This window comes from Lynx rufus, unplaced genomic scaffold, assembly GCF_022079265.1.
Source record: "Lynx rufus isolate CCGP_SWC_20201006 ecotype Redwood Valley unplaced genomic scaffold, mLynRuf1.p SCAF_10, whole genome shotgun sequence".
NCBI classification, from domain to species: domain Eukaryota; kingdom Metazoa; phylum Chordata; class Mammalia; order Carnivora; family Felidae; genus Lynx; species Lynx rufus.
The window spans coordinates 29108046-29122588 of record NW_025814824.1 but is presented as its reverse complement, the minus strand read 5'-3'; the positions used below and the strand labels follow the sequence as shown (position 1 = coordinate 29122588).

The window sequence follows — 14543 nt, the reverse complement described above, 5'->3', positions numbered from 1 at the left end:
AGTGACCGACTAGAGGGACCTTGTGAAACAGGAAGCATTTCTACCAGAGCTTTCGCTTTGGGATATTTTAACTGACCTTTACTGTGTGTGGGGTCCATTGCAGCTCCCCAGGAGGTGGGCCATGGTCCCCTCGTGGTGGCTTTCTACAGCCTCACATAGGAGAGCAGTGCTGTGCGATGCTTGGCCCTGCTGCAATCCCACACATCCCTACACCAAAGAAATCTCTCAGGTTTTAGCAGATGTTCTACTTTTTAAGACAATCATAAATATTTATGATTTTCTCTCATCCTTTTTCCCTAGAGAGGTTAACTAGACTGTAGCAAACCGCATTTCAATACCCAGCCTAGAATTTGGGAGGAGAGCTCTGCTGAAAAGCACTTGTTGGCCCTCACACCTATTTTGAGGCATAACTATAAACATCTTTTATCCTCCCTATACATTCTCTGTATTCCCAGTTAGGAACCAACCTCTAAAAAACCTGCCCCTTTGAGTCCTGAAGACACCTAGGTTAGGGCAGATGACACTGGTTAAAGCATTAGCTTAAGGGTGTTTTTCTTATCAGCCTTGCTCCTGACTGTTGGCCTTGGGCACTGTGGATTTGGACTAGAGTTACAGTTGCTTTTAATTAATTTGTTAAAATTATTATTTTTTTTAATGTTTACTTATTTATTTTGAGGGAGAGAGTGCACGGGTAAGCGGAGAGAGGAGTAGGGGCAGAGAGAGAGGGAGAGAGAGAATCCTAAGCAGGCTCTGCACTGTAAACACAGAACCTGATGCAGGACTCCATCTCATGACCACAAGATCATGAGTCATATGCTTACCTGACTGACCCATCCAGGCACCCCTTAATTGATTTGTTTGTTCTTATTTTTTTTAGTCTTTTTTTTTATTGAGGTATGATTAACAAATACTAGTTTCAGGTGTACAACATAATGATTTGATATTTATATATATTGTGAAATGATCACAATAAGTCCAGTTAACATCTGTAACTAGAGTTACAAAACTTCTTGTGATGAGAACTATTAAGATATACTCTCTTAGCAGCATTTCAATATGCAATACAGTATTATTAACTGTATACCATACCATACATTACAGCCCCAAGACTTACTTATTTGCTAACTAGAGGTTTATACCTTTTGATCACCTTCATCCATTTCGCCCACTCCCCAGCCTGCCTCTGGCAACCACCAATCTGTTCTCTGTATCTGTGAGCTCAAGTGGTGTATTGCTCTGTTTTGTTTTTTTTATTCTACATGTAAGTGAGATTATATGGTATTTATCTTTCTCCATCTGACTTATTTCATTTAGTAATGAAATAAGTTCTCAAGTTCTATCCATGTTACAAATGGCAAGATAGCACTTTTTTTTTTTTAAGGCTGTGTAGAACACATTTTCTTTATCCATTCATCCGTCCGTGGACACTTAGGTTGTTTTCATGTCTTTGCTGTTGTAAACAATGCTACAGTGAATGTGGGGGGTGCAGATACCTTTTTGAATTTATGTTTTCATTTTTCCTGGGTAGATACCTAGTAGTGGGATTATTGGATCATATGGTATTTCTGATTTTTTGAGGAACCTCCATACTGTTTTCCACAGTGGCTACACCAGTTTACATTTTCACTAACAGTGCACAAGGGTTCCATTTTCTCCACATCCTTCCCAGCTTGTCTTTTTGAAAATAGCCACTCTAACAGGTGTGAGGTGATAGCTCATGGTGGTTTCGATTTGCATTTCCCTGATGATTAGTGATGCTGAACACCCTTTCATGTACTTGTTGGCCACCTGTATGCCTTCTTTGGAAAAATGTCTATTCATATCTTCTGCCCATTTTTTGATCAGATTGGGGTGTTTTTTTTTGCTATTGAATTTTATGAATTCTTTATATATTTTGGATATTAACCTCTGATCAGATATATGATTTGCAAATATTTTCTCCCATTTAGTAGGTTGCCTTTTCATTCTGTTGGTGATTTCCTTTGCTGCACAGAAGTTTGGTTTTTCTTTAAGTTTATTTATTTATTTAGAGAGAATGCACATGTGTGAGTAGGAGAAGGGACAGAGAGAGAGGAAGAGAGAGAATCCCAAACAGGCTCAGCACTGTCAACACAGAGCCCTACACGGAGCTCAATTCCACAAACTGTGAGATTATAACCTGAGCCAAAGTCAAGAGTCGAACGCTCAACTGACTGAGCCACCCAGGCTCCCCTGTGCAGAAGTTTTTTTAGTTTGATGTAGTTCACTTACTTAGTTTTTCTTTTGTTCTCTTTGTTTTTGTGGAGTCAGAACCAAAAGTCATCGCCAAGACCATTGTTGAGGAACTTACCACCTGTGTTTTCTTCTAGGAGCTTTATGGTTCCAGGTCCTAACATTCCAGTTTCTAATCCATTTTGAGTTTAGTTTTTGTATATGTTGTTAAGATAGTGGCCCAGTTTCATTCTTTTGCATGTGGCAATCCAGTGTTCCCAGCACCATTTATTAAAGAGACTGTCCTTTCCCCTTTGTATATTCTTGGCTCCTTGACCATATATGTGTGGGTTTATTTCTGGGCTCTATTCTGTTCTATTGATCTGTGGGTCTGTTTTTATGCCAGTACTATACTGTTTTGATTACTGTAGGTTTGTAATAAAGTTTGAAATCAGAGAGTATGCTGACTCCAGCTTTGTTCTTTCTCAAGATTGCTTTGGCTATTCAAGGTCTTTTGTGGTTCCATACAAATTCTAAGATTATTTCCTCTGTTTCTGTTGCTTTTCTGTTTTCCTTTCCTCGCCTCTCCTCTCCTCTCCTCTCCTCTCCTCTCCTCTCCTCTCCTCTCCTCTCTTGCTTTTTCTCTTCTCTGTTGCTTTTCATTTAGAGTATTACCCTGCTCAGGGTACATGGGTTTAGTGGTGTGGAGGGGCACATACTGAGTCCCAGTGGAAAGCAGGGCAGAGATCAAAAAAAAGAATTCACTGCCGTGACTTTGGACTCAGAATAAGAGGGCAATAACCTCTTACCTTTGCACAGGGCTTCATATACGTATATTATATCACTTCCCTTTCTAGGGCTGTTCCTAATTGTCTGCCTTTTTAATTGATGGCCGTTTCTCATCACTGATCCCCTGCCTTCTCAAGTGCCCATTTTAGATTAGTCATAATCCTTGATGCATAACACCCTGTGTCCTGTGTGATCCATGCGTAACGCTCTTTCATTTCTGTGTTTTATTCATTCATTCATGTATTTATTCTTAATAAAATGAATATGAATCCAATATCCAAACAAGACCTGGACTGGTAATAACAACTTAATATGTATCCATGTAGCCCATCTCTGTTTTATAGCCCTGCCTTTCTCCTCCACTTTAGCCATAAATGTTTTGAATTTATGTCTGTCATTCCTTTGCTTTTTCTGAAAATAGTATGATCACATATATATGATTTCCCAAACCATGCTTTCTTTGCTTTTTTGCACTTGAGAAAACAAACAACAAACAAGAATAGTATACTGTATGCAGTCTTTTGAATCTTGCTTTTTCCACTCCCTGTGATCACTCTGTGTTGTGTGTGGCCATGGTGGGGTGGTGCCACGTAATACTTTGTTGGGAAAGTGGTAGTAAGCATCCAGATTTTGTTTTCCTTTAGAAATGGTGTCGTTCTGGACATTCTGGGATATGTTTAGGAGTGGAAGTGCTGGTTATTAGGTATGCGAAGATTCAGCTTCTGTAGATGGTGCCAAATTGTTTTCAGATGTGGTTGTGTCAGTTTATACTCCCCCCAGCAGTTCGTGAGAAATCCCCTTCATCCACGTTCTTTCCCATTGTCAGAAATGTTTATCTTCAGTCCTTCTTATTCTCTTTTTGTCCCTTCCTCGCGCCTGTCGTATTTGATGAGTGCGGTGCAGCTCCGTCAATGTGCCCAGTTGAACTAGTGTTGCCACGACAAACCACTTTTTTGTAAACTTGCAAAATGGCTCAGTACAAACAGCAAATCACTTCAGGTTCTGGTTCCAGCAGTGGCCGAGTCTGATAATGTATTAGACTAAATTTCCAAAAAAAAATTATAGAGTCTGATCAAGATATATTTAAAAACTATTTGAAGGTACTAGAGAACAACCAAAAAAGCAGATGGAAACTACAGGAGATTTAAGCTTTGAAAAAGGAAACCACATTGGGGTCTCTATTAACTGTCTCCTTAGGTTGCTCATGTGAGGAGTGGGAGGGGGTTGTGTGGGGCCAGGGGTGCCCGGAACTGAAGGCACAATCTGATTGACTTGAGGTGTCAACAGACAGGGCCCTGAGCTGCCAGAGGAACAAAAACAAAAACAAAACAAAACAAAAAGGACTAACATCAAAAGAAGAAAACTAACGTCAAAAGATAGACTTAAACGCAAACATACTAACAGTATGTTAATGGCAAAAATTAAATAAAAATTAGCTAAATATGCTAGTACAAAGGTGCAGATGTCAGAGTAGATAAAAACCAAGATCCAACTGTATGTTATTTTCAAGAGACTCATTCTAATGGTAAAATCGTGGATTGAAGTAAAAGAAAGGAGAGCTAGGTTGTGCAAATAATAAGCTGGATGGCACTACTAGCAGCCAGTGGCATAGACTTCACAACAAGGGGTATGACCAGAGACAGAGAGGGACGTTTTCTAATGCCACAGAATGGTCAGGTCATCAGGAGAAATACCAATTAACGATGGATATGTGCTTAATAACAGTTTCAAAATACATGAAGCAAAAATTGACAGAAGTAAGAAGAGAAAGACAAATGCACAGTGACCTGTAAAATACTAAGAAGTAAATTTAATGACAGATGCATAAGACCTCTACATTGCAAACTATAAAACATTGCTTAAAGAAACTTGAATATGTAAGGAGAGAACCCATATAATTCCAGAACAACGGAACAACTTTGAAAAACAAATGCAATAAAAAAAAAGAAAGAAAAGAGCAAAATCAGAGGACTCACACTACCTGATTTCAAGACTTTAAGCTACAAGACAGTGAGGTATTGGCAAAAGGATAGATTGGTGGAACTGAAAAGTCCAGAGAGATATATCCATACAAAGTTTATACGTGTGTATGTGTGTGTGTGTGTGTGTGTGTGTGTGTGTGTGTGTAGTAAATTGATCTTTGAGAGTGACACCAAGGCAATTCAATAGGGAAAGTTTTGAATAGTTGTGCTGAAACAGCCAATTATCTAAATGAGAAAAAAATGAACCTCTTAACTCACCAACACAAAAATTAATTTGAGGTGGATGGATCATGGACTTCAGCGTAAATGCTAAAACTATAAAGCTCCTAGGAGAAAACATAGGAGAGTATCTTTTTTATATTGGAACAATCTAAGATTTCTTAGGAGGGATGCAAAAAGAGCACAAACCATCCAAAAAAAATGGGTAAATTATAGATTTCATCAGAATTAAAATCTTCTGTTCTCTGATAGACATTGTTAAGAAAGTGAAGAGGCAAGCCACTAACTGAGAGAAATTCTTTTCTTTTTTTTTTTTAATGTTTATTTTTGAGAGAGAGAGAGCGCACGTGAGCACGTGAGTGGGGGAGGGGTAGTGAGAGGGGGACAGAGGATCTGAAGCCAGCTCTGCACTGACAGGCTGACAGCAGTGAGTTTGACCTGGGGCTCAAACTCACAAACTCTGAGATCATGACCCGAGCTGAAGTTGGACACCCAACCGACTGAGCCATCCAGGCTCCCCAAGAAATTATTTTAATACATATATTTGACAGAGAATTTGTGTGCAGAATAAAAATCTCTTAGTCCCTAAGAAACAACTCAGTTTTGTGAAATGGACAAAAGAGATGAATACACACTTCAAAAAACATATATAAGTTGGCAATAAACACATGAAAATTGTTCTACATCATTTGCCATCAAGTAAATGCATAGTAAACCCATAAAGTGGTGACAGTTCATACCCACTGGAATAGCTGAAGTTAGTAAGATTGAAAATATCAAATGTTTGCAGTGTGTGGAGCAACTGGAATTCTCATAAATTGCTGGTAGGGGTGTGAGATGGTACAAGCCGTTCTAGAAAACTACATGGCAGTTTCTTATAAAGTTAAACAGCGTGTACTCCATGATCCAGTAATTCCATTCCTGTGGTATTTACCCAAGAAAAAGCACATGTCCACAAAAAGACATAAATATGAATGTTAATTTGCAGCTTTATTCATAATAACCCCGCACTGGAAACAACCCAGGTACCCATCAATAGGAGAATGAATAAACATTATGGTATATTCATACAATGATTATGTCAACAATAAAAAAAGAATGAACTACTTATGCACATTAACATGGATGAATCTTAAAAAAAAAAAAAAAAAAGTTTGAGCCAAACCAGACACAAAAGAATACATACTCTATGATTCTATTCATATGAAATCCAAGAATAAGCAAAACAAATCTCTTTTGTGGAAATCACAGTATTGGTTGCCAGGGAGTGGTGGGACCACAAAGGAACTTTTTGGGGTGATAGAAATGTTCTCTATTTTGACTGGGGTGATGGTCACATGGATTTACAGATTTACCAAAACTCATCAAAGCCTATGCACTTCACTGTTTCTAGATTTTCCCTCAGTTTCTTACAAAGTACTTCAAAGCCTCTGTGCCTTCTGAAGGCGTAAATAACTATAGTACTTTGGCCCTCAAACTATAGCGAGCACCATTGTTGTTTCATGCTTATTTTTGTTGTTAAAAAATCATGCTGGAATATCTAATATCACAACTGCCTTGGAAACTCTCACTTAAATGGATTTATGTGCATAATCTGGTTCATTTGAGGTAAAGACCTGCTGTGAAGACATCAGGAGGATAACTCCTATTTTTCTTAAGCTCCAGAAGGTGATTTCAAAAAGGTTCATTTTTCTAGAACATATTTACAAGTTTATTGGAAAAAAAAATTTTTTTTTTCAACGTTTATTTATTTTTGGGACAGAGAGAGACAGAGCATGAACCGGGGAGGTGCAGAGAGAGAGGGAGACACAGAATCAGAAACAGGCTCTGAGCCATCAGCCCAGAGCCTGACGCGGGGCTCGAACTCACGGAGTGCGAGATCGTGACCTGACTGAAGTCGGACGCTTAACCGACTGCGCCACCCAGGCGCCCCGGAAAAAAAATTTTTTTTAAATAAATGTTTAAGAAAACATTCTGACCATGTTAGTACTAAGCAGTCATTTTGGGGCAGATGATGCAAGATTTTGTTCTTTTTTTTTTTTTTTTTTTTAATTTTTTTTTTCAACGTTTATTTATTTTTGGGACAGAGAGAGACAGAGCATGAACGGGGGAGGGGCAGAGAGAGAGGGAGACACAGAATCGGAAACAGGCTCCAGGCTCTGAGCCATCAGCCCAGAGCCTGACGCGGGGCTCGAACTCAGGGACCGCGAGATCGTGACCTGGCTGAAGTCGGACGCTTAACCGACTGCGCCACCCAGGCGCCCCAAGATTTTGTTCTTTCTTAATACCCCTTTCAACCCTAACATTCATTTGGTTTTGAATTATTGTAGCTGAAGTTTACACTCAAGACCTACTTTCCTTATGCTTCTCCATCTCTTGTTATGGTGCTGCTTCAACACCCAAAAGGTATGTGAAAGTTGATTCTGCCTATATTAAAATAATTTCTGAGAAAGAGGGCTGACAAATCATAACCCTTCCCTACCAGTTCCTTCTCTGTAAAACAAGGGAGATGGAATCAGTCATCTCTAACATCCTTTTAAGCTCCCAGGGTCTCACATCTGTGGGATTTTGATATGAGAATTTGCTGGACTTCCCACTTACCATTACTTACCAAAAGAAAGAAAAAAAAAAATGTCCTCTTGTTAGGTTTTGATAGCCTGCTCAGGATAACCCAGGCTTATGCTGGTGCCAGCTAGATCCACCTGAATGCCAAGAACAGGCTAAGACTTGGCTGAGGTAGGTTAGAACAGTACATTTATTTGTATTTCATTCTTTCCGCTCTGTGCCCCTTGTTACAGAAGAAAAGATAAAACGATGAACAAAGCCAAGGAAATTTAGGGGAAATTTCTCCTAACCAAGCCAAGGGAAAAAGACTTTTGAAAGAATTCAGTAAGTGTATTAAATCATGGCCTTCTCTGGTCTCATTTGCCAGCCTTCCATTGGCCACATCCAGTTGGGAAATTGATGATCCCATCTTTAATCCAACTGGCATTGGTCTGTTAACATGTCTGAGAACTTGTGTTTAGGAAACATTTCAGGCATAGAGAATAAAGGTGTCCTTCCCCTTCCACTAAAGCCTAGAATCTGAAGGAAAGACAGCACTGACACAGCACTGGCTCTGTGCCAGAGAAGAAGGCATTTTAACTGTGGAAGGAAAGAGGGAAAGAGCCAGTGATATTTCCTTTTTCATGCCATTTTTACTTGCCTTTTTCCTGAGTAGATTGATTCATTTGAGAAAAGTTTCAAGAGTATTTTACAAGAGTATTTCAAGTTTCAGAGTATTTTACAAAATTCAAATTCCTCTTCATTTCCCTTTAAATATTTATTTTATTTTATTTTATTTTATTTTATTTTATTTTATTTTATTTTAGAGAGAGAGCAAGCAGGGAGAGGGGCAGAGAGAGAAAGAATCTTAAGCAGGCTTTAGTCTTCAGCTTGGAGCCCGATGTGGGGCTCGATCCCACAACCCCAGGATCATGACTTGACCTGAAATCCAGAGTCGGACGCTCAACTGACTGAGCCACTCAGGCACCCCTTCTCTTTGTTTTTCTAAAAGATGTAGGTTTTTACCCAGAATGACCCATCTGACACTGTCCTCTCAGATGCTAGTGGTGGAGGTGGTAGTGAGGCTGCTGGGACCTCTGATCAACAGTTTGGTGAAATTTAACCTGTGGGAACACAGTGGGAAAACTTGGATAACAAATTTCTCTTTCTAGAAGTACACTTTACAGCTTAGGTCAGATTAGAGAAGCCTGAGGTCAGCCTATGAGCTCCAGAAGAAATATTGGAGTTATTATTTTGTAAGTTGGGAAACCTATAAACACAAGACTAAGGGGGTACCTTGGGCATGGAACTCACCTATTTACCTTTTCCTTTGTGTGATGGTCTTAGATTTGTGTCCAAAAATAAATAAGTAAATTTAAGCAGAAGTTGCTCCTATGCTACTTTTCAGCCTATTTATTCTTTTTGGAAAAAATGAATGTTTAATTCACAAATTGAAGTATTTTTTAATAGTAGAATCTTCTATTCATCAGAAATTGATTTGGGGCCCTGTGGGACATAAAAGTAAAGTCCTGTGGGGCGTAAAAGATAGATCACTTACAAGTCCTGACTATCCAAGAGCTACAAGTGGAGGCACATGAAATAAGTATCTAAATAATTAATACAAAGAAGAAAATGAAAAATGCTTTCAAAGGCTACAAATCAAGAGTAATGGGCATTCAGAGGAGGGAAAGATGATCTTTTCATCTGTAACACTTACGGGGTAGTTACAGTGGCTGCCTTATCACTTACATTATCTTCTCGTGTATTTAATTATAGAATCTATCACTGTATGGATATGTGGTAACTTTTTCAGATATTACTTAGAACTGCAGATACGTGTGTATCTAAAACCTTGGGATAATTATGAAACCAGAAAAACTAAGAAAAGACATTTGTTCACATGATACCCATGTATTATTTTTCTGGCCCATTCTTCCCTATAAACCTGTAATCATATTCTGAATTCAGCACAGTCATAGAAAAACAATTGAGCAGCCTATCCTTAGTTCCTTGTTGACTTTTATTACCATCTCCATGTACTTTGAAATCACAAATTGTCAGTGATAAGGAGTGAGGGGTTGGGTAGAAAAGAAAAAACGTGAGGTATCTGCAACGTAACATTTTCAGTCCTAGAGTGGGCTGCTTATGGAGTTTGTCTACTTCTGTGTACCTGAGTTAAAGAGCCTTTGAAGTTTAGTTCTGTGTAACACTGAGGATCTTCCCAGGCCTAAGGGATGGATGCTGGCTGGGAACAGCGGGAGACCAGTGGTATGGGTCCCATGGGCCAGGAAAAATACAGCCTTTTTCCAAAGCTCTTTTGGTCTTAGCTGCAGACGATCCTAATAGGTTTGACTTTTCTTCAGCTCCCTCTGGTTTGTCTCTCCACCCACAGATATCCCACAAAAACTGTGGCACCAGCCACTGAAACATATTTCTGAAATGCTCAGAGAAATAGTTGAAGACCAGACTCATGGGTAAGCAAATCCTAATGACGCCTAGGTCCATCTCACAGTGGTTTCTCTTGATCCTTATCATCTGTTTGAGGAGGGCCAAGGGGAAGGCATTACTGGTCTGTGACCACGCCCAAACAGGTAAGCACCTTGCTGAGTGAGAAGTGGAAGAAGCACAGAGCTGCACGTGTGTCACTCTGAGCAGCTCAGCAGCAGTGCATATGTAAATACCTTGTATAGAAACTGTCCTGAGTAGTATTGGTATTGGATCTTGAGATGTACAAGCATAACGAGAAGAAGAGCAGACCCTAGGAAAACAGCAGAGCCCGCATGCTGCCGCCGCCCCCAGCCATGCAGAGGACCGTGCTCTCTGGGCCCCTTGGTCTTCTCCCTTCCTCTGTGCTCTCTAGGGAAGGAAATTCTAAACTTCTCCTGCACACTAGGGTAAAATGTCCCTTTTTCCTCCTCTTTTTAATAAATATTTGTTTAGGGGCGCCTGGGTGGCTCAGTGGGTTGAGCGTCTGACTTTGGCTCAGGTCATGATCTCGTGGTCCATGAGTTGGAGCCCTGCATCGTGCGCTGTGCTGACAGCTCAGAGCCTGGAGCCTGCTTTGGATTCTGTGTCCCTCTCTCTGCCTCTCCCCGACTGATGTTCTGTCTCTCTCTCCCTGTCAAAAATAAACTTTAAAAAAAAATTTTAAATTGATATTTGTCTAAAATTAGAATTATATTCTAACATAAATTAGTTTCTAACATGATATTAAGTACTCTCATGCGTTAATTTTCCTAAAAGCAATCCCATTTAGGCTTTACTAACTTCTTTGTGACATAACACCCTGCACCTTCCTCTTGATTTACTTTTTTTTTTAGAGTACAAATATTTTATTTGTTGTCTGTACTAACTTACTAAGACCGTCTCTATTTGTTCCTTTTGCCACTATTCCCTCTTGAAATTCTCTGTAATCTGCTCGCTGAGCCATCACATATTACGGTTGGTGCTCCTTATGTTCATGATCACTGATGCACATTTGGTGCCGGTTACTCACCACCCCGCACTCAAGATTCTTACCAATAAAGGAGACAAAAAGAACTGGCAGACAAGTGGGGTTCAGAGTATCAGCATGGTAATGGCCTGTAACACCTGTCAGTCCCATGTGCATGCTTTCAGGTTGTCTCTGGTGAAGAGCAGGACCTCAACGCAAAGCCTCATGGGACTCTTACCTAACTTAGATCTGCCTTAACTAGATTTCTGGGTCCACCTGCAGGGAGGGGCCAGTGAACAGGTTCCGGTGCTTTCTTAGCCAGCCACTAGGACTGCCTCACATGCTCAGTTACTGGTAGAAAAGAGGAAAAAGAACCCGGCCCATTTCTGCAAGGCAGGCCCTGTAGCCCCTGTCCAGGGAGTGTGAGAGAGCCCTGCTGCTCAGCTTAATAGTGAGGTCTGTAGGGAAGATCCTCTGTGGAACCCATTCCTGACTTTTCAGCCATCATAACCCAGCAGACCGCTAATGTGGCCCACAGAGCACCAGTTCTTCCTCTTGTGGGACAAGTAAGATTAATACTCACTCCCCTTTCTTCTTCTCTCCACTGTTCCACAAGCTAGGTGTTAAAACATTTAATCACTTGCTCTCAGAACAGACATGGCAGACCCAGATCCAACCAAGAGGGGCCCAGAGCTCTCCTGTTCCAGGAACCTCCCCAGTTCAGAAGAGAAGTTCTCATCTTAGGCCAGTCCCACTCCATTTTCCCCAGGGGAGATGTTAAGCTGCTGACACTGTCACTGTGCATATTAATAGGTCCTTTCCTTGAACAGAGTCTATCTTTTAAATAACCAGTGTGCCTGTCCATTCCCAGCATGGCAAAAGGATAGCTTCATAAAAGCTTCTAACTTTTCAGCTTCCCATACATGACAGGAAAGAATATACAGTATGCAGCCCGTTCAAAGTTCATCATTGCCAAAATACTGGCCAGACCTTGTGTTTTGTCAGAAAGGAAATAACATATGTTTTTGTCTGCATCCCTTCCTCGTCTCCATCTGGACCCCAGGGAGCCCCCTCATTTCTTGCTCTGGAGCTACCTGGGTGGCTGCCTCAGGGCTGGGAGGCCCCCTCTTCACAGCAGCCCAGCTGTACAGGCCTTGCAGAAAGCAGAGGGGGCCTTAAAGCTCTCATCTTGTAGCATTCCTGTTGGTCATGGCCCAGAACCTTTCTTTGTCGAAGCCTGTAGCCACTCATGGTCCTTGGATATAAAGATTTAAGTGTCTAAAGTCCTTGGGACACATGGGATTTTGAAAGACCTGCCTTTGAAGGTCCTGTGATGGGTTCAGAATGGCATTGTGAGCTATTTTTTAAATCTAACTTGTATTCCTTGCAAGATGTACCTCAGTGGATAAGAACAATTTAAGCCAACCATTCGCAGACATTACAGCTGCTCTAAGAACCAAAAAGAGAAAGAAGTCAAGTTGCCCAGCTGCCATGTGTTTTGGTTCTATTCCAGGTCCTACGGAGGCCCCTTTGAGTGCTGGTTTTTGTTCATTCACTTTGGAGGATGGGCTGACATCGCGGCTGAGCAGTTAGTGATGTCAGAAGCTGAACCCCCGGAAGCCCTGCTGTGGCTCTTGGCCTTCAGCCACAGTCCACGTGACAGGAGTCAGCAGCGAGCACGGACCATGGTGGGTGGCAGGACGTGCTGTGTGTGGTGCTCTGGGTTCGTCTCTTGGGATCAGAAAAGATGCTGCAGGAAGGGGCCTGTGGTGGGTTTGGCCTCCAGTAACCCCCAGGCACCTAAGCACTGGCTGTTCACTGTGCTCACGTGTGGCAGCATGTACACATCCACCCAGATGGGTGAGTGCACACATGCTAGGTTTGTGGTTGGAGACGTCTTCTTGCCTCACAGAGTTGACTAGACATGGGAAACTGCCACTCTGCTTTCCTGGGAAGCACCACGGAGATGAGGCATAGCCCTTCTGTCCCCTACATCGTTTTATCTGTTCTTGCTCAGCTGCCACCAATGCCCTTGTTTACAGTCAGCCCTGGCCCAGGGGCCAAGTCCTCTAGCATTTGCCGTGCAGAATCTGACCGCTCCTCTAAGGAGCACTGTCCTCTCTCTGATCAGCAGCCTGTCCCTGTCTGCTTCCGTCTTGACTTACTGCTTTCTTGGCTCAGACAACAAATCCTCACATTACAGGCTTTGTTTAGCACTCTTACTAAAGTAATCTGATATTAACCCCTTAGCTTCTGAAAAAGGACTTGGGCATTCCCTAAATAACAGAGCAGCTGATACAGGACTGGCTGTCTATGGCAAATCGAGTTTTTATTTTATGCAGAGTATAATGACTACAGGAAGCAGTGCTTTGATTAAAGGCATTGGCACCTCCCTTGCAAATGTTTATTTGCTGGTTTTTAAAACTTTAGCTGCTAACACTTTTTGCTAATTTTAATAATTAAAGGGAGCAAGTTTCTTTATGTAGAGAGTAAGTTTCCTATTTGCTTCATGTTTTCTGTTTGAGAAAAGCAGAGACTAGTACAGATATGTCTGTATATTTTTCTTATTTAAAGACTTGCATGGCATGGGGGCCTGGGTGGCTCGGTTGGTTAAGTGTCCAACTCTTGATTTCGGCTCAGGTATTGATCTCACAGTTTGTGGTTTGGAGCCCCATGTCATGCTTGAAATTCTCTGTCTCCATCTCTCTCTCTGCCCCTCCCCTGCATACACTGTCTGTCTCTCTCTCTCTCTGTCTCTCTCTCTCTCCCAGAAATGGATAAACATTTAAAAAAATGAACGAATACTTGCATGGCAAAGGAAAGAAAGAGTTTTAGATTTTAAAAAGTTGAAATTTGGTGATAATTTATTTTGGATCAAAAATACGTTTTTAAGAAATTATCATAATCCACATATGTGTTTGAGGGTTGCTTTATGACTAAGAAGAAAGCTTTCTATCTCCCTTTTAAAATATCACATTAAACTTAAACTTATTAAGAGAAATCCTAATTATGTTTTCATTATCTTATTTTTAGTGATAATAGTTAAAATGTATATAGCACTAATGATTTTCAAAGCCCTGTTATATATACTTTATGTTTGATTCCTTATAAGCTAAGTTGGTAAGTTATGTGTTAAATTCCTGATCAATCATTGAAACGGACAGAGATTCACTTTTGAAAGGTAGAGAAATAAATTGTCCAAAAGAAAGGTAATTTCTAGAAAGTTCTGCATTGGCATGTCTAATACTTACCTTGGCTTTTTTTTTTTTTTTTTTTTAATGGGTACATAGTTCTTACTGCAGGGATGCTGTAGCATACTGGATAAAAATAGATTAGTTCACTCAGAGTAGCTTAGCACCAGCATGTTCGGTTCCTTCTTAGCTATC

General features: G+C 40.8%; 1 protein-coding gene across 1 annotated transcript in view; it reads left to right on the top strand.

Annotated features, from left to right (window-relative positions):
- Positions 1–14543, top strand: part of FANCC (FA complementation group C) — a 265910-nt gene that overhangs the window by 231920 nt on the left and 19447 nt on the right. Inside the window, exons 12-14 of the mRNA XM_047103066.1 lie at positions 7511–7586; positions 10117–10198; positions 12671–12845. Coding sequence (XP_046959022.1) covers positions 7511–7586; positions 10117–10198; positions 12671–12845 — 333 coding nt within the window. The remainder of the gene's footprint in view (positions 1–7510; positions 7587–10116; positions 10199–12670; positions 12846–14543) is intronic.